The sequence below is a fragment of the Euphorbia lathyris genome, chromosome 2, assembly GCF_963576675.1.
Source record: "Euphorbia lathyris chromosome 2, ddEupLath1.1, whole genome shotgun sequence".
NCBI classification, from domain to species: domain Eukaryota; kingdom Viridiplantae; phylum Streptophyta; class Magnoliopsida; order Malpighiales; family Euphorbiaceae; genus Euphorbia; species Euphorbia lathyris.
In genome coordinates, this window is record NC_088911.1 from 27651142 (window position 1) to 27675143 (window position 24002).

Here is a 24002-nt window from a genome sequence, read left to right on the forward strand (position 1 = left end):
ACGTGGAATATGGTTCACAAATAGGAATGTCATATTCGACTTTACAGAGTTTGACTGATGTATACCGACAATATGTTAGTTTCAAAGATTTGTATGTTATAATACCATCGTCTAGGAAAGATAGAGGAGGCGATGATAAGTATAGGTTGTTAACGTGTGACAGAGTGAGGAAAAGAGCAGCTCGGAAAAATTTCAAAAAGGTAGGTTGCAAAACTAAAATCAGTGATGCATTTGAAAATGGTTGTTGGTTAGTTAAAAGTTGAATTGACGACCACAACCAAGGATTGCATCCAGCATTGAAAATAATGATGCCTAGTGAAAGAAATTTGACTATCCACGCAAAGAAAAAAACTGGAAGCCAATGATATGGTAGCAATAAGGTATCTAAGAGCATTAAAATCATGCAAGTTCAGAGTGGTGAACCAGAAAACTTTGGTTACTTGCGGGAATTTCATTAACAGTAGCAAAAGACGAAGGCTTGGTTTGGACGATTTCGGTTTTGACGATGCGGATGCAATAAGCAAACTTTTTTATGATTGGCAAAAGAAAGATCGAGATTTTTCTATTTGACCAATATGGATGATGAAGGAAAACTGTAGGATGTTTTGTATGAATTCATCCACGCTCAAATGCAGCATTTGAAGAATTCAATGATATAGTGAACTTTGACACAACTTATTCTGTTAACAAATATAAAATGTTATTTGTGACATTTATGGTTGTGAATCCTCGTGGGAGATTAATGATATTAGATTGTGCTCTAATATCTAATGAAGATACTGACTCTTTTAAGTGGGTGTTCTAAACTTAGATTGGGGTAATGGAATGAGAACCTCATGCGATCCTCACACATCAATGTGAGAGCATAAATGGAGCTATTATAGTTATACTTTCTAATGCAGTTCACTGATTCTACTTGCGGCATATCATAGCCAAGCTGCCTGATAAGTTTAAGTACACTCCTGAGTATCAGAAAGTCACACTTGAGTTTAAGGCATAAACCGTCAGACAAACAGAGTAACAGAGTCATTTTGTATCGCGTTATGGCTGTCATGAGAATTAAGATATGTTTAGTTAAAAATCTAAAAAAAATAGTCAAAAGGGTCAAAGGATTAATGGTATGTTTTTTAAAAGGGTAAATTCCAAAAAAAAACCCTGTGGTTTGATGTTGTTCCAAAAAAACCCTTGTGATTTGTTATTACAAAAAAAAAGGACTGTGGTTTGCGCCGTTAACCAAAAAACGGAAAATGGCTTAACGGTGTTAAAATGCTGACGTGGCACAGGGGTAGAGTTGGAAATTCGAATTTTTTTTTATTTTTTTATTTTTTCTCTCTCCTCTTCTTCTCCTTCCTCCTTCTCCTCCTCATTCTTCCTTCTTCTTCATCCTTCTCCTTCTCCTCCTTCTTCTTCTTCCTTCTTCTTCTTCCCCCTCCTTCCTTCTTCTTCCTCTCCTCCTCTTCTTCCTCCTCCTTCTTCTTTTTTTTTTTCTTCCATTCTTTTTTTTTAATTTCCGATTTCCAAAGAAATCTGGAAATTTCCGAAATCTGGAATCCAGATTGTCAGAAATTTCCAGAATTTTTCCAGATTTCCGTAAATCTGGAAAAATTCCAGATTTCTGGAAAATTTCCGACTGCCCCTGCGTTTAATCCTTCCTCCGCAGGAATCATTGCTGATATATTCCATACCTCCTTCAATGATCTGGCCTTTAACGTTGCTGCTTCGCGTAATGCTGCAAATTAAACCTTTAATTAAATCTCAAACTCATACCACCAAATTAATTTCAATCCATAAGATTCCAAATGTTACTCTGTAATTGAATAGTGCAAATCAAATTAAATCTTTAGATAGCAGCAGCCATATACAAACAAATCAAAAAGAAAAAGAGAACCTTAAATGAAAGAGATAAGCAGAAGAGAAGTGTGCGGTGATAACAGTCCTCCTTGCGTCTTCTTGAAGGAAGATGAGATCGTAAGGAACCTACAATATATTTTCTTTTTTTTCTTTCCTTGAAGTTTCCATCATCGAGTCAACTGAAAATGGATTTTGGACAGAAGCATGAACAGTAGCCTCTGTGTAAAAGGGTGTGAAATTTCCAGATTTCTGGAAATTTTCCAGAAATCTGGAAATTTCCAGATTTCCGCAAATCTCCAGATTTCTTCGAGTATCGAAAATTAAAAAAAAAAGAATAGAAGAAAAAAAAGGAAGAAGAAGGAGGAGAGAAGGAAGAAGGAGGAGGAGAGAAGGAAGAAGAAGAAGAAGGAATAAGAAGAAGGGAGAAGGAAGAAGATGAAGGAGGAGGGAGAAGAAGAAGGAGGAGAGGAAGAAGAAGAAAAAGAAAAAGACAAAAGAAAAAGAAAAAAGAAAAATTTAAAAAAAAATTAAAAAAATCGAATTTCCAACCTTACCTCTGTGCCACGTCAGCATTTTAACACCGTTAAGCCATTTTCCGTTTTTTGGTTAACGGCGCAAACCACAGTCCTTTTTTTTGTAATAACAAACCACAAGGGTTTTTTTGGAACAACATCAAACCACAGGGGTTTTTTTTTGGAATTTACCCTTTTTAAAATAGGAAACTAAATAGTATATTACGTCAAAAGATGGGGGGCTAATAAATTATTTATCCTTAAAATAAGTGAATTACTATACATAGCCACAATTTCCTACCTCTAGTCTCGTGAATAGACGGAAATATCCTTTGGACAATTTTTCAAAAATCTCAAAACCTCTCAAACACCGCTATTGGATCAAATCCGGACCAATTTCTCAACCAAACCATGGATCGTGATAGGCAGGGGGGAATCCAGTATGAGGGCAGTGGGGGCAGTTGCCCCCACTGACATTTGTATTTTTTTTTAAATCCAGGTATTAATTTTGAAGTTTTAGTGCTTTGCCCCCCTCAGGTTTAGGGTTTATTGGTTTTATAATTGAGGATAAAGAATGATTTTAAATTTAAGATTTTTTTTTAATTCTGTTTTAAAGCAAAACAACATCGTTTTATTTAATTAGAACTATGTCGTTTTATTTACAACAAAAATAAAAAGTAAATATTTAAATGTAAAACTAAATAGGTTCTAATCCCTGCCAAAAAAAAAAAAAGTTCTAAATCAAACCATTCGTCTCTCTTTAATCTATTTAGTTCTTCTTCCTCAATTCCTCTTTCTTCTTAAGTCTAAATTGAAATCTCTAATCCTAAGTAAGATTAAATCAAAATCGGCAGCTAATCCCTCCGTACTTGGATCGTTGGTCTAACACTCCGTCTAGATCCTCCCTGCTTTGGTATTTTTTTGCTCCTACTTGTTCCTCAATTCCTCTTTCTTCTTAAGTCTAAATTGAAATCTCTAATCCTAAGTAAGATTAAATCAAAATCGGCAGCTAATCCCTCCGTACTTGGATCGTTGGTCCAGCACTCCATCTAAATCCTCTTTGATATTTCTGCTACTATTTTACTTGAACTTGAGCTTTGATCCTTGGTTTTCTATAATTATTATTTTTTGGATAAAAATTATTTTAGTCGTATTGTTGCCCCCATGGAGGAGAAATCCTGGATTCGTCCCTGGTGATAGGGGCGGTAAAGGGAAAGAAAAAATGGTATGATTTATGGTTTTATTTTGTTGATTTGTTGTTGTTTTTTGAATTTGTGAGGGATTTTTAAAAATCGTCGGAATCGCACTCGGGCGTAATGTACGCCCGACCTGTGGTTCGGGCGTTTGAACATCACGTCCGACCTATCACGCCCGCACCATAGGTCGGGCGTAATGATCAAACGTCCGAACCACAGGTCGGGCGTAATGTTCATACGCCCGCACCATAGGTCGGACGTAATGTTCATACGTCCGAGTGGGAAATGGAGGCTATAACAACACCCTAAAATAATTAAAGCAACTTTTCATATATATAGAAACAATAGTGTTGTGTTTTTTTGTGTTTTGATTTTGACTATACAACTGAATACTGATTTGGGTCTGAAATAATCAATCTTCAAAAATAGTAAAGTTCTTTCAATAATTCAATGACTGTTTTTGTCATTCACAATACTCTAATTTAAAACAATAAACATTGTTTGAAGTTAATAAATTTAAAAAGCAGATTTCAGTTATAAATAAACACTAAATTCATTTATAAATGATTTATGATTGGAATAAATAATAAAAATATTTCATTTACTTTTATAAATTTCTTGACTCGGAGTTCGTATATTTCATCCACGCTTACAGCACCATTTTGACACGATTAATTTGTGTGATAGTGTTGCGATATGCGAGAATTCTTTTTATGCTTGAAGTAAGATAGCAAAAAGATCAATATAAGAACGTTGACCGTGATCCCCCTCTGATGCATAAGTTAGTAGAATTTAAAATGAGAGTAGTAAGTACAAAAAAATTAAAGACTAAATAATGTATTATTAAAATATGAAAACTAAACAGCGTATTAATTTAAAATGTAGAAACTAATAAATTATTTACCATTAATTATGTACAATACAATCGAATATGATAATCATTCTTACTTCATATGTTCCTATTAATTTAAAATGAGAACACGTGTATACAAATAGTATTTATATAATGTCACAAGTGAAACATAAATATGAAATATCGTGATATGTAATAACCTAATAACATAAATATGAAATATGGTGATATGTAATAACCTAGCAGAGTACCATATAGTTATTGTCTACTTTAATCAAAATTTAACATCTTAGATCTCATGGTTTTAAAACGCGTCTATATGTATTGGATTCTCAATTTACTAACCGTTACTCTCTCTCCATTTCCGATCTGGGATTCAGTTCATTTATGTCCCATCATCATCTCTTGAGATCATTCCTTGCTCAGACCTTCTAACCCGGCGCCACCTACTGTGGATCGGGTCATTACATGATAAGAGTATAATTTGTATATAGAGTAAGATATAATTTAGTTAGTGTAAAGAAAAGAGTATTGATAATATGATTTTGTTGGGTGATGAGTTTGCAAGTTTAAGAGGAAATGATGATTGATGAGTAACCACCAAATGATGTAATCTTGAGTTTAAAGCAATAGAAACCTCTCACCCACTCTCTCTTTCTCTTCTTCAACTTTCACTGGACTCACATGCACCTTGTTGCCATAACTTTGGATATGGAAAATTATAGTAATGTGCTTCTTTTATCATCTTTCTTTCTTCTTACATTAATTACAATCACCTCCTCTCCAGCAGCAGCAGCAGAAGAAGAAGTTGTTGATAATAGATCAGAGCTATGTAATACTGATATGAGTAGCTTTCTTCCTCCTCCCTACAACAACATATCTAACATGGCCTGCGCACCTGTTTGGAATACTTTCATCTTAAGGGTATGTCCTCATTTCTTAATCTTTCCAATTACAGACCCGGAGGCACGGGTCCCGAGGTGCCAGAGAACCTAGTGGTTCAATCCCGCCTGCCAGAGAGGGCAGTGTTGGGTTGTAAGAACACTAGGGGTGGCAATGCAATGGAGAATACTCTGATACTCGCGACAGAAACGGAAATCATTCAAAGACAGGGACGGGGACTGGACACATTTTAAGTCCAAATGGGGATTGGGCGGGGTATATTCCCAAACCTTGGTCATCTCCGCTCTGTCTCTGAATAAATCTCCCGAGGATCTTCGGAGAATCCCCGGAGAGATCTTTGAATATTGATAGTTTTAATTATGTTATATACATTTTTATATATATTTAGTTGTTTACCATATATAGTTAACTTGATTAGAACTAATCTCAATTTTTTAAATTATCAAATATCAATGGAACTTTAATTATAAAAATAATTTTGATAAATTAATTAAAAAAAAAATAGAATATTTTGAGATTAATACACCTACAGAATCAATTAATACTAAATGTGCATATTTTTCTTGTTACGTCATTCCTCTTCTGTGAAAATAATATGTATTACTATTTAGATTGATTTAGTGTATTATTTCAGTAGTATAGTAAAATTTCTCATAATAACCAATTTCCTGCTTATTATAACTATTTTCTTAAATTATTGTTTTTTTATATTAATGAATTATTCTCATTTATTTTTGGATGAGATTCCCCGAATCACTTGTGGGACCCGCACAGGATATGACTGGGAGTAAAAGAATCCTGAAATTTTAACCAGATTTCCTAATTCTGAGAAAAAAAAATTCTAGCTAGACCAAAACGATATCGCTTTCGCTTGTTATATATTGTTGGACACCAAATTCTTAGGTGTCGGCTCTGTTACTGACTGCAAAATGAGAAATTTTACTGTAGACCGGGACGTTGGTCCTTCCACTCATATGATAACTCAATAATTGAACTGACATGGCATTATCTGAGGGAGCGGGACCACTACTAGCTCCGTCCCATTGTAGAAATTTTCGTACAAAACTTGAAAAATTAAGTCTTTTAAGTGTTTTTTTATTGCAGTATCACAAGAGAGAAGGGAACTTGGTGACATTCATATTATCAGGTGTATACACAGCTGGATGGGTAGGAATAGGATTTTCAAGAGATGGAATGATGGTTGGATCAAGTGCCATGGTTGGTTGGTTTACAAAAGAAGGTCATGCTAGAATCAAACAGTACTTTTTACAAGGCAGAAAGTCTTCTCAGGTAATACCAGATGCTGGTGAAATTGATCTTACTAAAGTTCCACCTGCTGTTGCTCTTCATGGCCCTATGATTCATTTAGCATTTCAAGCCAAGTTTGAAACAAGTCTCACTCGTCAGCCAATTCTCTTAGCTTTTAGTACCAAAAATCCTAATCACCGCCACTTATCGATTCATGAGGATAAAACCACCATTATTTTCGATTTCTCTGCCGGTTTGTTCACTCTCCTCTTCCTATTTACTTTACTTCAATAATGTCAGATTTTGGTCTAATTTGTTCTTCTATGCACAGGTTCAGCTTCTGCTGAGTATGTAAATCCTGGGGAGATGAAGAAGAATCATGGGATATTGGGAATATTTGCATGGGCATTGCTACTTCCTGCTGGGGCAATAGTTGCTAGATACTTGAGGCATAAAGATCCACTTTGGTACTATCTACATGCTGGAATTCAGTTTGTGGGATTTCTGTTTGCCTTAGCAACTGTAGTCTTAGGACAGCAACTCTATGCTAAAATCAATGCTTCAATACCGGCACACCGAGCTATAGGGATTTTTGTTCTCACCATTACTATTCTTCAGGTATTAATCAATCCCAACTTGTTCTACTTAATTTATGTTATACATGATGCATTTATTCTAATATGTATGTAATTTGGAATTTTAGATATTGGCATTTTTCCTACGACCCCAGAAGGATGCCAAGATCCGTCGGTACTGGAACTGGTATCATGGTTGGTTTGGAAGGATTGCCCTCTTTTTTGGAGCTCTGAATGTGGTATTGGGAATTCAGGCTGGATCAGCAGGAATTGCATGGAAATTATGTTATGGCTTACTAATTGCTACAATTGTAATCACGTCTATTATCCTAGAAACTTTGTCTAGGATGAGGACACCAGAAACTACTCCACATCCTTCCTTCCAGATGAATTCAATTTCATAAATAAATTTCAGGTCTGATCTTTTAGTTCTGCACATTTGTGGATCTTCTCTGTATAATACTGGATTCTCAAGACAAGTTTTCCTCAAACAGGGTTTACAATTTTGAATTTGGTGAGGTCCCCTTGTAAGAAGTCGAAAAAGCTATGCCAAATTTCATTCTTTTTCAACTGAACCATAGCGAAATGTTGCTCTACAAACCATTCATTATCTGGGTGAATGCATGAAGAAAAATTGGATGTATGGATAATTGTTTGTGAAGCTGAAGTGACCAAGATTGTGAAAAAAAAAAAAAACACTAAGGCCTTGTTTGATAAATCACTTAATTACTTAACTTAAAATATTAAGCACTTATTTAATTTAAGTGCGTTTGATAACGTTGTTTCTCCACCACTTAAATTAGTTAATTAAGTTAAAAATCACTTATTTTGATAAGTCAAAATATTTAACTTAACATTTTAAGTTAGATATTATCAACTAATATTTTTATAAATTCATATCATTCAATACTTTCCGTACTTATAATATTCAGCATTTAAAATTCAGCACTTATTTTTTCAGCACTTAATTTTCAGTTTTAGTAGCAAACAACACCTAACTAATAGTAACAGTGAGCTTCCTTTGGGCTTTATTGCTGTTTGAAAACTACAGCCGTAGTAGAGTGAGTGATCACAAGAAAGAAAAGTTTTGTCCTGTTTATCAGACCTTGTGAATTGTCTATAATCAAATTTTTATATGATAATGTTATCTCAAATTAACTTCCTTTTTTAAGAAATAACTGAATAATTTCTTTCTATTACTACTAAACAAGAAATTTGATTAAAAAACAAAATGAAAGTTCCCAAAAGAAGTGTATTTATGTGATGGTTTCAACAAAATAGAGAAACTACCCAAAGAAAAATTAATTACTAAGTCAGCAATAACCATGAACATCATTGCCAAATTTTCACAGCAATGTCACTAACCTGGAGCCGAATATCAGTAACTATAAGTTTATAACAAGAAGATACTATATGTCAATATAGGCAATTAATATGACGAAGTTACCATTAGGATTCTCGTCTATGAATTGGGAGTGAACCTCAGTTGTTTTTCTGCAAAATGTATCCTCGTCTCCGATAAAACAATAATTAAACGGCAAAATGAGCATGAGTTGGCTTGAATAAAGTGCCACCGCCCAATTCAATGAAACAATTGCAATTATTTACAGTTCAATCAAATTAATTTCTAATTGCACATAAAGAAAAAGAAAAAAAAAAAACTGAAGTGTCTTCGGATGTTGGAATGTCCTAATAATTTAAAATTAGTTCCATCACTTATTAGGTAAATATCAGAAAAAATCTAACTTGTATTGTAAGCCAAAATTGTCGCCTCAACGAACATTTCAAAGATCCCAAAAGTAAACAACTGCCTCAACCTGAAAATCAAGTAAACAGATGGTCAGAAAAATTTAGGGGCTCAGTGTATTGGCAGAATAGAAGCATTCATAAATTTCAGCTACTTCAATTTAATGTTCATAATCTCTGATTATCTCACAGGGCATATGGTTTACGGCAATAATCTAAAGAGCAATTAAACCGAAGGCATAATTTCTCTCTTATAAATATATTGTAGGTAAATTGCATCCTCTTTTAGAACTATAAATATTTGGAGAAGAGAAAGAAAAGTAAATTATTTTCTGGTAATACCTTAAGTAACTAAAGCATCTCCTTTGCCCTCCAATATCCACTCTGTTGCACAGAAAGAGACAGTCAAATCCAGAGCTTCTGCGAAAAGTTTTCTCAATATAAAATTCAGATGTCAATAAAAGCATTAAATTGTAAGCAAAAGTTCCATATTCCATAGACCCGGTACGATAATCAATAGTTACTTCATTAAAAGAAAGCAAGAAACTAGAAATTTGAAGCCATGACTTGTATTCAGCTTTTATCAGGAATTGGCATGTGCTAGTTAAGAAGTGAAGGCTCTGGTTTTGATAATAGAAAACTGACCTGCATGTTTTTAGAAGGCGATCTGATCATTAAAGTCGGAACATGTCAAAGATACCCAGATCCTTCTTATGCATAAATAAGCTTCCTACCATCTACATCCCTCCAAATTGATAATCACTTGATTAGGATGATAAGCAGAACCTAGATCATGTGGCACTAGCAGTATAATCCTCACTAGATGAAATCCCTGTGGGTTTTGGACTTTCACTACCTCTTACTACTCTGTTATATATAACCTTAAAGGACTGCGAGCCATAAGGTCTACTAAGCAAACTTATTGGCATCCTCAAAGTCTGCTTTCTGTTTCTTCTTCCTCTTATCAAAATGCTAAAGGTTTTATCACCGTCAGTCTTCCTTTCATTAATGCTGCTAGTATCTTCTTTGAAGCTTTTGTTTGGGCTTAAATCGCTGCCAGGAAATTCAAATTTACACTGAGTTGAATGACCATTTTCCTTTGCATTTTCTGAGCCAACCCCAGCAAGTTCATTCACATTATCCGCTTTCTCTGGTGCCAGAAGGTGCACTTCTTCCTTAACTTCTACATTGTCAATATCTACCGGAAGAACTGGAGGTGGACTAGTGCTGTCAAGTCTCTCCAATTGCATTTTAGGCTCCAAGTTAGAATCAGGAATTGACTCAGTAACAGGTGGCGGGATAGAAAACTCCATACCATGGCACACAGGCCACATTGGGCCAGGAATGAACTCTGATACAGTATGGTTCACATTACACCGCCAAGAGAAATGATTGGGATGAAAAGCACTGCTGGTTACAGGAAAGGTACTAGTTGGACCTGCTTGGCTTTGACTGTAAGGAGGGTACATAAAGGGCAAGGCATGCATCATGTTTGGGGTTCCTGGAGGTGATGGGTATGGGTGATGAGGGGAGGACATTGGACTAACCCCTGGTAAGACATTAGGAGGTCCATGAAGAGCCATGTTTACTGGCCACGGTGCCATACCTGGGACAGACGGTAAAGGAATGGTCACAGCAGCTGGGGCAGCACGTGAAATGGCTGGTGATGGGTTAAATGGAGCAGCAGAAGCTGACAACTTCTTATTGGGGAGTCCATGAGTCTCACCTGAATTGACAACCAATGGTTTATCCTTCAAATCCTCTACTTGAGGCAAGCTAGAATCAGAAACGCCTTCCTCCTTAGGTGAATCCTTCTCAGGGGAGAGATTTTGTGGGACAGAATCCATTGCATCTGACGTGCTATCACTCAAGATATTATTCTTCATGACTTCACCAACCTCGAGAATACCAGATTCAGATCCCAATATGTCCCGAGTCACACCCAAAGTATCATCTTCCTTTGCATCAATTGAGTTCACTTCTTTACTCTCAACAAGGTCAGTTGCGTTTTGCACTTGATCTGAGGAGCCTTCTGCAGAATTATTACTCTTGCCTCCACATGCATCTTGCGAATCTGAAATCCTAACATGCGAAATATTAGTTGCTTCATTTGCCTCTTGGTTATCTGGAACATTATGTTTTTCAACACCATTTTCCTGATTATCTTGGTTATCTGGAACATCACTTTGTGGACTCCAGACCTGAAACTTGGCAATAGTTCCTGGCGGTGCCAATGCTACTTCCTTGTATGAAGGGCACTTCCCAAGACTGATCACAAGATTCTTCATTAGACCAACATCATTGGAGGCAGAAATTGGAGTAGACTCCGACGAAGTTGTGAGAACTTTGCCAGCAATTTGTGAATCCTCTGCTGTAGCAGGTTTATTAGCTGAAGGGATAGACTTGACCCTGTATGTGACAGCTTTCACTACTCTCCGCCCAAATTTGGTACCATGGGAAGGATTTGCAGCATGGTGATCAACATAACTTCCATGAGATAGTGTCCGTTTTTTCAAAAGGTAATACCTATTATTCTGGTGAGCATTCTTGACAGGAGGGTACTCCATATTATTATCCACAATCTTCTTCTGATAAACCTTGCCAATAATTCCTCGCCGCTGCTTCAGCCGTCGCCCATATGAGCCAGCTGATCTCGGTCTTTGAACTGGTTGCCATCCATCATCTCCTTCGCCATGTGTTTCCAACAATGTTTCATTTGTTGTGGCAGATTTATTCTCTGCAGTTTCTTCCACACTGGGCTGCTGGAACTCTGCTTGAGTAGAGCTACTCTCTTGGTTAGGAACAGGGGCAATCGTTGTCTCTTCATCAGAAATTTCTTTGGGTATCTCTTTTGGAGATTCATCGGTGATCAATAGATTTGCATCTGGCTCGATTTTTTCCTTTATCTGAAATTGAAAATTAAGAATTGTATGACAAGCATTAAAAATAACATAATAGTAACATAAAGACAATACAATTCAGTCAGTCCAAAATGTTCAGTTAGGGAAATATGTTGGAATATGGTAACGGACAACAGTCCCACAGTATAAAACAATCAATAAGAATGGTTTATAATTCAAGACAACTAAAACAGCTTGGACCATTTAACTGAAGGCAAGGTAACAAAGTTAAAAGGCCCATATCTATATATTCATCTATCTATTTGCAGGTTTGATAGGTTTGAATATCATTCCCATGGGCCATAACTCTAGGAAAATCCCTAGCCCTAGTGGACTCTGTCATCCTTTTATAGCTTGAGAAACCATATTTTCACAAAATTGACCAACTGCACTTGTCTTTACAATAATATTTTGATTTTGATTACTTTATGTGCAGAAATATTGAAACTATTGTCGAGAAAAAAAAAAAACACCACCAAATTGCCCAATCGAACAAAATGGCTTTAATAAAAATCAAATACAAAAGTTAAAACTACCATAGGCTTTAGACAAGATTCCATTGTCAGTTGGGTAAAGTTTATTATATAACAGCAAACTGTTAATCCCGTTTACCTTTGTAATATAGCTTTTCCTCTTTACTGATATAAAATCTCTCCCCTTTGTGTCACGACTTGGATTAATATAGTCCAGTAGGTCAGAAACACTGTCAAATATAAAATTAAGTGACTTGTCAGTAACAGGAAAATGTATCTGTATCATAAGAACATGTATCATAAGCATATCTTAGCTGGCAATAGCGCATTCATGGTTCTTATATTTACAGAACAAATAAAGGTAACTACCGGTAGATTCTCATAAGCATTCACGTAAAATTCCTTGATAGACTGCGAATTTAAACAGCACTGTAGAAGTACTCCAGCCAGGAAGATTGACTGAAGAGTATGACAGGTTGGTTCATGACCACAAGATTTTCAGTGAAGCAACCAAATATCAGGATATCCTTCGTAAGTTGCATGGAAGTTTCTAGCAAAGAAACTCGAATGAATTACATGTAACCCGGAAGTCACACAAAGGCTGCCGGAAACCAAAATCCACATTGCAGTTGTTGATAGCTGATTGTTCCAAGAATTACGAAAATAAAGTACAACGAACCCAGAATATGATTAAAAAAAAAAAAGGGCGGCCCGGTCGCACTACGCGTCCCCGTTGAGCGAGGATCCGGGGAGGGGTCCCACCACAAGGGTGTACCGGGGGCAAGCCTGGCTGCTCCTAAGACTCAAACCCAGAATATGATTAATGCATAAAAATCCATATCACCAAGGACAGTATTAAACTCATTCACCTTAGATGACCTTTGCTAGCAATGGATGCATCAGGCTTCCTAGTACCATTCCGTGCAGCTTCTTGCTGTTCGAAGGCCTTGGACTCAAAGTACTCAAGCCAGGCAGCAGCATCCTGCAGCATTTCATTGAAAAAGACATGGACTACCCAGTCAGATGTATGTATAGAGAGAGAAACCTAGCACAGTGGCTTCAATTTTGCTTGTTCAATTGGAGTCTTGTCATGTTAAAAACTATAATTCTTTAGTGAACTATCAACATTCAATGCATTTCTAACCCTTTGAATAATTTACTGTTATAGACGAGCATAAGTAGCAGAGGATGTCCGTGCTGAAAAGAGGAAAAGGGAGGGCAGATTAACTCATGATCTAACCTGAGTACGCAAATCATCTGGACCAAGCTTTGCTCGGAGAATTTGTAAGGTTGTTTGTTCGTGCTGCACACTTAATGGGTATGCTTCCATCAGTGAGAGTGCAATTGCTATTGCATGGTAGCTTGCTGCTGTCTGAGATCAAAGTCAAAACTCAAAATTCAATAAGAAATGTGGGATGCAAAACTTACAAAAAGCTACAGCAAGCCGCTCATTATTTAACAAGCATAAAACATACAGATTGAAAAAGTTATATCATTTGTGTCAAGCACTTATGCCATAAACAGAGTAAAAAACAAATTGACCCTAAAGCAAAGATACTTTAGTATAAAATGGACCATCAGGAAAAAGAAAACAAAACAAAACAGTGCTTCTACTCTTTAAAGGGGACGCCGGTAATTATAGGGCAAATAAATCATCCAGATAAAGCATAACTTCCCATGGAATGGACACTTAAGAATTCAACCCCCCTGCTCTTCTCTCCATTGAACCAAAAGACAAAAAGAAAAGAGAGAGGGGGGACATCGCCATGGCATGGAACAAAAGAATCTCCAAATCTAGTACTTGCACCTGTCAAAGAACCCACTCCATCCAAAAGCTTACTAAAGGATATTTTTCATTATCACTAACATATCCCTGCACATGAAAGCACCTTGAGCTTAAAGGGTGTACAAGTACATAGCCACTCTACTTTGTGCTGAAACTTCACTAATAAATGGGTCTGCTTCGAACTTTAGACCCCGTGGTTCAGAAAGCCCTAGTGACATATTAAGAACCACCCAATCGAAAAGCTTAAACTAATAGGTAAGGTTCCAGTAATAGTTTTTATTATCTCTTTCTAACAGCACCAATATTGCTAGATTTCAACCAGAAAGTAAAACTTTTTATGGCAAAATATAATATTGAATAATCACAGTCAAAGCAACACGGCACCTGAATGTGATCTGGACCAAGTAACCTTTGGTTGCACTTCAGAGCCTTATGAAGATATCTGAGGGCAATATGAACATTTCCCAGACCTTCCTCCATCATGGCCACATTGATGTATGTTGCAGCAGTGTTTGGGTGTGATGGACCACACGTGAGATGTAGAAGATATAAAGCACGCTTTACATACCTGGACAACAATAAAATACTAATGTTCACACTAGGCAAAGAAGGCCATCAAGATACATGAAGATTGAATATCCACAAATGAAAAGGACATACACATGTAACACCGATGATATCCCAGAACTGAATGGAAAAAAGAAGGAAAATGCTGAGAAAGAAACTTTGAAGGGGCAAAAAGGATGCCATCTTAAGCAAAATAATGATAAGAATCACAGTTCTCAAATCTAACAGCACCAAGAAGCAGGATTTTTGCTCATTCTATTCTTTTTCCTTTCTTTCTTTTTTTCTTTTTGATAAACTTGGGGAATTTTTGCCAACTTTAGAGATAGCGGGGATTGAACCCATAAGACCACACCCCTTTTTGGAGTGTGGTAGCCACCAAATCATTGCTTAGTGGTTGAACTTTGCTCATTCTAATAATGAATGTAAGCATGATATGTAAGAGAAAGAAAATAGAGCATGACCACACCGTAATAATTGAAATCAAGTGGAAAAAGGTAAGAAACAAGACAAACAAAAAGCATAATTTCCTCGTTCAAAGTTCAAATGGAAAACTTCTTGCAAGAAAAATAAAGCATACTTGAGAGCCAACTCTGTATGTTGAAGTCTGTAATAGAACACGGCAAGATCCCCATAGCTTTTCATTGTATCGGGATGGTCAAGTCCTAACTCCCTCTCATTGATATCCAAGGCTTTCTGCTGATATATAGTAGCCTGCAAAGTTGAAACAGCATTAAATTAAACCAACGCGATAAGGTGCAGAGGACAAATGCCTATTCTGTCACTAAATCATATACAACTTAGCAAGGTGATAGATCTACTAAGGATATTTTGCAGTAACAAAATAAATAGACAAAGAATAGACCTGATTGAAATCTCCAGTGTGATACAAAACAACAGCAAGAAGGCTGTAAGCTCCTGCAGTCATTCTATGGTAAGGACCACAAACTGCCACCAGCTTTGCCAGAGCCTGGAAAACCACAGAATTTAGTCAGTTTTTTCTTGCTACAGGGCCAACGGAGAGGGTTATAAGTAACTGTAGAAGCAATTCATCCATATGAGGACAAAGGGGTATGTCGGAGGACTTTCAGTTGGCATATAATGAAGCAGGCATTCTATAACAGGAGATAAACCTTTGTCCCATAGGTAACTGCATCCTCAAGTTTTCCCTTGTCTAAGGCTGTCTTTGATGACTCCAGTAGTTGCCTTCCATCAGCAGAGGAACAAGCTGCTTGCTGAAAATAATTAGAAAACACATTAAGGGCAAATTTGAGTAGCTCTCAAAAAAATTGAGAAAAGCTTATGCATTCTATATTCTATTCATCACCTTATGCACCGGAACAAGGCTGACAATATCTGATTTCCTGAATGGCTGTGGAGAATCCATATCAAAATCCCTCGGAACCAATTCAATACCCACCTAAAAAAAGGCACCACAAAGGCCCAAAGAAAAGGAGTATAAGTTATATTCTTATTTTCCTTAGCTAAGCCATAATCTTAAACTAGTCGACCTCTTGTGAATCTTCTTTTTCTCCATTGCACTCTATTTAGCACCAAATTTTCAGTGTCCAGTCAAGTTAACCATTAAATGCATCTGCCTATTTTTGCAATCCGGCTAAAGGAGTTTATTGCAATGAGATGAGTACTTCAAAGATAGATGAAACTATACCATAATACCACCTATTCAGCAACCATATTGGTGAAAACCAAAAACTGATCCACTTATAATTGCACTGTCCAAATAACCTCGACAAATGGGCATCTTCATCATTGTCAAAAATAAATAAGATGAACAGTTAACTTTGAGAAATGGCCATTACAGTCATCCATTTATGTAAAAATCACATGGTCAAGTTCGGATTCCAGCAAGTTATTTCCTTGTTCAAGTCATTGAGCCATTCCAATATCTTGTCAGGTCTCAACTCATGACTCAGATGAGATGTATTAATTGGCTGCGATGTGTTCCAAACACAAAGCAATCCTTAAAACAATGAAAACTGTAAAAGCATATTGTGGATTCCACAATTACGAAACCTCAAATACCATGCATTAAGACATTCAAAATTTCCAGACCTTTATAAAGCATTCTAGAAAGATATACCTTGTGACACAATCCACGAAGGATTGCAAATTTCCTCACATCTCTGAAGTTTGAGCTGCTAAAATTCCATTCATACCGCTTCTTCAAAAACACCTCCAGCCATCTCCATACAAGAGAATGGACATTACAAGACTTGCTTGAATCTCCACTTTCAGGAACTCCAAGCATCAGATTTAATGCAGCAGCAATAGATACAGCCATCTTATCATGGTTAGCAACAGCTGCAATCACAGCCTGAAGGATATGCTTAAAAGCTCGTACAATCATCTCATGAATGCAGAGCGACTGTACATGTGACAACTTTTCAGAAAGCTTTACCTGGGTAAAACAGCGAGTTGGGCACAATATGTATCATTACCAACATTTTGATTATATTAAAATGAAATACAAGATCTGACAAATGTATTTCCTTTAGGTAATAAAATTGTTTGACAACATAGAAACAGATAGGATTACAACAATAAGCATTCTAAAATAAACGGGAAATGAGAAAGAACAAAAGAAAAATATTTTGTAAACACGTATACAGTACAACAACAACAACAACAACAAAGCCTTAGTCCCGAAATGATTCGGGGTCGGCTAACATGAACCATCATATAAAACCGTGAAAATCAAGTCGTGTCAGCGACACAGATTCGCTCCCTCCACTCCGTCCTATCCACTACCATATTTTCCTCAATTCCCAATAAACTCATATCACTCTCGATCACCCTCCTCCAAGTTTGCTTAGGTCTTCCCCTACCCCTCACCACACGTATACAGTACAATAAACAATTTTTATACATCTGCAAATTATGTATAATATATTTATGCAAGGCTTGTCATTTAATTGAGCCAGCAAAAAGAGGCATTGCCACCTTTAGAGAATCATTAAGCATTGAAAACTTATGAGAAGTGTAAAAAGCAAGTAATTCTTCAGTCCAAAAATCATTCACCCCATGCACCTAAAAGAATAGCATAAAACATGTAGCCTTCACTCATGAACCATCCATTTAAATTACAACTAGGAAACTAACTCCTAAAGAGAACATTTCACCTCCTCGTGATGAGGCGTGACTTCGAGAGTACATTAGACAGATCATACATAGAGCAACTTGGAGCTGCTTTAAAACTTGAGGACAATGTAAGTTATTTCAACATATTGAGATATCTGCAAGTAAAAAACTATAGGCAATAATTTTCTTGTTTGTATTCTATAAGTAATGCCTGAGAGCACTAGAATCGTAGTATATACAGCATGGATGCACAATATCAGATTTGAAAAACTAGAAAGAATTAGAAAGTGCATTCTTGCAAACAAAGAGAAGGGTAAAAACAATTTCCTTTATAGACAGAATAAAAATATAAAAGTGAACACATATTCTAAAGAAAAAATCCTTCAGTCGTGAGAAAAGGAGCCTTACAACGTGCCCTAACGAGCGCATCCGAAGACCTCTAGTGTGCATAAAATCAGTAAGAGTCCGTCCATCCACTGGTGATAGCTCCAGAGACCCAAAATCTGCTACCTGTATTCTATTGTTAATACATGATCCAGATATTCAAAATGGGTAGATAAATATACACCAAATCAGATCAAGAAATTACCAGTTTTGGAAGAGCAACTTCACTATAATATTTTTGAGACATGTCAATTAGCTCTTGCAGAGACTGTTGATCACATCTTTGGTCAGTTCACGCTAAAACATAAAAATGAACATGGCCAAATAATATCAAGAAGGGCTACCTTGCGATGAAGTCCGGTATCTGAGTCTCTTAACCGAGCGAAGGCTGCATCAGATACCAACTGCTTTAGTGCAAGCTCGTTCTGTTTGGCAGTGTTTTCAAGCTGAGATTCTTTAGAAGCTGAAGTAGTATCATGAACATCCCCAGTTACACCACCAACAGGATATCTTGAGTTCTCAGACTGCATTTTCATATTGCTGTCATCCATTTTTTTCTTGTTGTTCTTAAGGGACCTAAGGGGGGTGCCAAGTCCCTCAACCTTCATTTCTTTTTCTGTGGAGGGCTTCTTGCCCTTCTCAATTGGCAGCTTCTTATCTTTTTCTGTATTTTTCTGGTCCTGCAAATGTTGAATCCAGCAGGCTCCAAGTTCCCATCTCATAAAACCATCCTGCTCCAATTGCTCTTGCTGAAGCTTGGCAAGACTTTCTTCCAGCATTGTCTCCACAAAACCTTCAGAAGCAATGAGCTCTTCTCGCTCTGAAGTTTGCAAATTAACTGGTTTACTGCTTCCTGAAGCTGTTGTCTTGTGAAGAAGTAGTCTCAAACTGAAAAGAAGGTAAAGCCATTTATGAAGAAGTAACGGATGCTATAAAGAAGACAAAGCCAGACATCCAGGAAATGATGCCAAGCATCAGTAGTATCCAATAACAGTAACTAACGTTACACCATGGATGCATAAATAAATCAAGCATCCCTTTGAAGAATCTTTGGAAAAAATCTGAGGAGAATTTTTTATTTCTTATGTAGAGCATAATCAATATTCCTATTTCTTATTTTCCAATAATTCATAGCAGAAGAAACAAAAATTTGCCAATATAGAAAAATGAAGATTCTTTAGGAGTTCATCTTAGCTTTCGAATTCTATAGGAGAAATTAAATTTAACCTTCACACATCTTAGTGAAGATCCAAATAATACAGGAGATGGCAGTATTCCAGTAGATTCTTAGAACATCTGAAACATTCAAGCTTCCAGCAAAGCACCCACTTCCAAATGCAAAAAGTTTGATAAATGACTAGCATATATTTTCAAATTTCTTTAAATGAATAGCCTAAGGCACAGATTTAACTATGAGGTTGTTGCAAGCTAGATCCAAGCCAATAACATAAATATTTATTAATTTCATTGTAAAACCCTAAGATTCATGTGAAACCACAAACTTTTGCAGCCATATTGGTTAATATATTGCTGATCCATGGCAAAGATGAGAAAACCTGTTAATGTTAAGGGCATTGGCACCGCCTTCTGGCTGCTCAATTTCAATACTCTGATATGGACTGACATTCTTCTCCTCTCTTTCCTCGACTTTTACAACAGCAATATAACCACAGAATCTCACATTAACAATACCGAGTGTGGAAATGTCCTGCACTCATAATGTAACATATTTTTCATAAATTTATTGATTACAATAGAATAAGATCCTAAAGTCCAAGCATCATATAATTGATGATACTACAGAAACTTACATGTGCAGCTGTATTCTCATCAGCAGTAATTCCTTTCAGTAGGTTCCGCTCTAGCAGATTTTTTTTATCAACTCTAGTTGCTTGAATTCCATCAATTTTAGTGTCTATCTTAGAGCTTGCATTGGAAGCGTCTTTTGTCACTGTGATGCTTAAGTCCCCAACTCTCTCTGTAAAAAGAATTTCACCACTTCCAACTGAACACGTTAAGTCTAGATTTTCTTTAACATGCTGCACAGCCTTAATGGCTCTGAAAATGGCAATGTCAACAAATAAGCTGTGAAGAAGGAAGGCTTTCCTATCTCGAATCTGCCTCTCCTCTGCTGTCTTGCAGGGCATAGATGCAACATACATAAATTCGTTAGCCCAGGGTATTAAATCACTTTTCCCGTCTCTTCCAAGGCCACCTCCATTTCCTCCCCACACTTCATCCTCAACAGGTAGAGAAGGGAAAATGGAAGGTGACTGTGCCGAGAATGGTGGAATAAGCCATGTGTTCGCTCTAAAGCCATATGGAAGATTCCCAAACTGCAAGGGAGTAATTCAGCATAAAGCAGCAGTATAAAAGTCAATAAACTATATTGTTGAACTTCATTCTATTTCCTTATGACAGTATTTCAAAATCTCATTGGCTTTTTCTTTCCCTTTTTTTAATTATCAACCAGCATAAGTTAAGAAGGGAGGAGAGAGAAGGAATAGTAAGATTCAGCAAAACGGCTGTATACCTTGTTACGTTCTGAAAATGCTTTCATCAGATCATCATAAGCCTGACATTTGAGACACAACAACAGACCAAATTTTAACCAGTCAAAACGTATAAATTGAAAAGCATCAATCAAAGAAAAAAGGGAAACTGCTTGACTAGATTAACTTTGGACGACCAAAATTCATGGGACAAAAACTGTAAGAAACACATCCAGCATATCCACGTGAATAATTCTTTGTCCAAAGGATTTATGAAATCAATAGACCATAAGCAGAAATTCCAAAACCAAAATTTACCATTTCTAAGAAAACAACAATCCTATATCAGTGACATTATGCTTGAGGAATCAGAGACGATGAGACACAGACAACTTGTATTAAGCTTAGGGATATTGAGGATAAGAGACTATAATTCAAGAAAAAGCTGCTTCTAAAATAAGGCGATATGATAAGTGCCTCGCACAAAGTCACGGCCATGAATTTAGAATTTTCCTGATAAATTGATTGTTTCTAATCTAAATGCTTCCATTTCATAATTTAGAATATGGATTGAAGAGTCATACAATGAAAACATATCTAAAATAAATCCAAAGGCGAGATAAAATTGAGTAAAAGTAGCAAGATTAACATTATCAAAGGCTCTACTGAGTTGCCGCAGCAAGTCAACGAGATCGTGATACAGAATCCGCTGCTTCCCAAAATTATAGAACCCCTTTCTGCAAGCTTCAACTTGAACCAGCTTCCCGTTACAGAGCTTCACCTGATAATCGAATAAAATATTTCAAATCAGTATATAAATATGTAGATAAATAGATAGAAGAAAAGAAAAGTTCGTACATCCAAGGAGAAGAGATGATCCTCCTCTGCAATATCTTCAATCTGCCGTTTGGTTGCCTTCCTTATAACTGCAACATTCATCACAATATTCATCATCTTCTAATTTTCGATTTTACTTCGATAATTTCAAAAGCTACGTTCTCTGTGTAAGTAGAAGAAGGGAGTACATTGAAGAGGAGGAGTCAGGTGGGAGAGTGAGAAGAACTCGTAAAAACTTCCAAGCTTGGGACAAGAGTGGCTCATTTCTCCTTCTGCATCAATTGGCGCATCTTTTAACGACGCTGTTTGTTTAGCAGTAGCAGCCGTCGTCGTCGTGGCTTGAGACTTGATTGCGTTTTTCTTAACAGTCTTATCCTGCGTAACAGGCACATTTTTTCCAGAATCAGACTTGGACTTATCCTGCCCGTTCGCCGACGGACCAAACCAGGTTGTGCAGGCGACGATGTCCAGCAGCCGTCTAACATGCGCCACGGCAAGCTCCTCATCGTAATCCTCTGCTCAAGGAGAATAAACATCGTTACTAATACGAAGTCACAAGAGGAGGAAGAAGCACTCATCATTTTTCAGTGACATAATATACATAGCACGACGCCGTTTAGATATTACAAAAGGCGTTCTCAAAAAAGTAATTCACGCACGACGTCGTTTTCAAGCTACTACATATGTTTTAACGAAATGACGTCGTATTGTACCTTCGCTTAACGTGAGAACACACGGCTTGAGAGCTGAAACGTCCACAGTGTCCTTTAACTGTGGCCCCCTTACCTATAACATAAAAAAAATAAAAAATCATTTATTGAGAAAATAATTATTATCTATATATTAATGACTGATTGACACTTAGAGATTCTTTTTTCATAATTTTGTCCGAAATTAAAACTTGAAAGTTCCATAATGGACCAAAAATTGCATTATTTCACTCTATGCCAAGATACATATTGGAGTTTTGCGCCCAAAAATTGACAATGTTAATAGAAAACCTGGTTGAGTTACGCAAAATAGAGATAAAGACATTTTTAATTGTTAAGCAAAGAAAGTCATTCATACCTCATGGGACAAAGAAAAATTGGTGATGTAGCAAGTTTCCGTGTTCACCGATAAAAGCCGACGAACATCTATAATCCTATCAGTGGATATCCCCTGCTCAATATTTTCAATTTTATCATATTCACAAATTAGAATATCTAAAAATAAAAAATAAAAAATCCAAGTGCCGATAAAAATAAGTTAACTTGTATCCACAAATAACAAAACATAAACTTTAATTTCTTTTTATATTTAATCCTTGAAATCATGTTGTGGACCATTTTTTCTAAACAACATATGACATTTAATTTGTACTGGATTTCAATATAGCCAATGAGCTAATAGGAGACCCCGTTGTGGAGAAAGCAGTTACATTAAATAAAAAACAGAAACAGAAAACACTAAATGAATGATATTTATAAATGCAAAATATCAAATAACAAATTCCGTTGCGTGTTCGAACTCATCCTCTTATAAAAAAAATAAACAAAGACGAGCAAACCTTTAAAACGACACGAGTTTCGTCGGGGAGATTGACTGTGATATCAGTAACAACAGGAAGAACTGCAGAATCATAATTTAAAATAATTAGCAGTAAAATTAATAAAAATCCAACAATGTAACCATAAAGAGTTTATTTATATATATATACCCTTTTCGTCTTTCTTCTTCTTATCTCCTTTCGCCTTTCCACGACTGTTCCTTGCAGGTGCCATTTTCTCAGTCTCTTCTCTGGTAAATTAAAAAGCACTCTGTTCTTTCTTCTTGCCACCTATTTCAACAAACTAATTTAACCAATCCAATTACCAAAACACCCATTCAAAAATCAAAACCTTATCCAAAACAAAAAGTTCGGTAATTCAAAGTTTTAGCAGAAATGATTACCAAACAGCAAAACTAGAGGAAGAAGAGAGTAAATTAATGCATTGAGAGAAGTAGATAAGGTAGCGCAGTATAATATAAGTTGCACCAACTATATATGTATATATATTGCTTAAAAATAAGCGTGTATATATAATAGATAGATATGGTGAAACTGAAAAGGGAGGAGGGAAAGAAGGAAGATAGTTAAAGGTAGGAAAATGAAGAAGGCATGAATGAAGATTGAAGGTTTGAGTATAGAAATGGGGACGGAAAGGAATAGATATAAGAGAGGTGGGCACGATAAGGAAGGAAGGGCGGAGATTTAACAGTCAGATAATTTTATGTCCGTTTCTGCTAAATAAAACATTCTGATATTTTTATTATCTTTTTTTTTTATTTTTAATTACTTTTTAACTTGTAAGCTTGTATATCAAATTTTAAAGCCAAAAAGCATATCTTTCATTTTTTGGTGCATTAAATCTTTGATCTTTTATTTATATATATTAACCCCTTAATCATTTATTTTTATTTCATTAAGCCCTTAATGACCAAATTAGTAAGTTGTTAACATGTAATTCTATTAAATAGATGTTATTAACTTTCTCTGTATTTGAAATTATTGAAAAAAAAATATTTTTTACAGTTTGAATTAAGATTTTCTTATAACAACTT

The 24002-nt window shown here is 36.1% G+C and overlaps 2 protein-coding genes across 4 annotated transcripts; one reads left to right on the top strand and one right to left on the bottom strand.

Moving 5' to 3' along the window:
* Positions 1-5054: 5054 nt before the first annotated feature.
* LOC136220268 (cytochrome b561 and DOMON domain-containing protein At3g61750) lies at positions 5055-7708 on the top strand. Its single transcript, XM_066008073.1, has 5 exons — positions 5055-5336; positions 6420-6816; positions 6895-7181; positions 7267-7553; positions 7633-7708. The coding sequence occupies exons 1-4, from the start codon at positions 5097-5099 to the stop codon at positions 7540-7542; spliced, it is 1200 nt and encodes a 399-aa protein (XP_065864145.1). The 5' UTR covers positions 5055-5096; the 3' UTR covers positions 7543-7553; positions 7633-7708.
* Positions 7709-8665: 957 nt separating this feature from the next.
* On the bottom strand, positions 8666-23602 carry LOC136217560 (protein REDUCED CHLOROPLAST COVERAGE 1). Of its 3 annotated transcripts, none has more exons than XM_066004138.1 (26): positions 23352-23602; positions 23119-23238; positions 22969-23030; positions 22488-22580; positions 22133-22205; positions 21608-21934; positions 21441-21508; positions 21232-21363; positions 20624-20665; positions 19902-20426; positions 19647-19798; positions 18435-18978; positions 18296-18358; positions 18115-18216; positions 16709-17026; positions 15935-16027; positions 15741-15842; positions 15473-15577; positions 15188-15321; positions 14428-14611; positions 13498-13629; positions 13127-13239; positions 12397-12487; positions 9530-11790; positions 9227-9304; positions 8666-8955 (listed from the first exon to the last, which is right to left on the bottom strand). In XM_066004138.1, exons 2-24 carry the CDS (start codon positions 23180-23182, stop codon positions 9676-9678), a joined length of 5634 nt encoding a protein of 1877 aa, XP_065860210.1. In that variant the 5' UTR covers positions 23183-23238; positions 23352-23602; the 3' UTR covers positions 8666-8955; positions 9227-9304; positions 9530-9675. The 3 variants fall into 3 exon arrangements, with proteins under 3 accessions (XP_065860210.1, XP_065860212.1, XP_065860209.1); XM_066004140.1 differs by having other exon boundaries at positions 9227-9268; positions 23119-23251; XM_066004137.1 differs by having other exon boundaries at positions 23119-23251; positions 23352-23601.
* Between the last annotated feature and the right edge of the window lie 400 nt (positions 23603-24002).

Excerpts from the sequence above, each read along its gene's own strand:
- LOC136220268 (XM_066008073.1), top strand. The coding sequence starts at position 5,097 with ATGCACCTTGTTGCCATAACTTTGGATATGGAAAATTATAGTAATGTG. Across the intron at positions 6,817-6,894 it reads TATTTTCGATTTCTCTGCCG|GTTCAGCTTCTGCTGAGTAT; the intron begins GTTTGTTCACTC and ends TTCTATGCACAG. Across the intron at positions 7,182-7,266 it reads TCACCATTACTATTCTTCAG|ATATTGGCATTTTTCCTACG; the intron begins GTATTAATCAAT and ends TTGGAATTTTAG.
- LOC136217560 (XM_066004138.1), bottom strand. The coding sequence starts at position 23,182 with ATGGCACCTGCAAGGAACAGTCGTGGAAAGGCGAAAGGAGATAAGAAG. Across the intron at positions 21,935-22,132 it reads TGTTCTCACGTTAAGCGAAG|AGGATTACGATGAGGAGCTT; the intron begins GTACAATACGAC and ends CTCCTTGAGCAG. Across the intron at positions 19,799-19,901 it reads ATGAGAATACAGCTGCACAT|GACATTTCCACACTCGGTAT; the intron begins GTAAGTTTCTGT and ends TTATGAGTGCAG.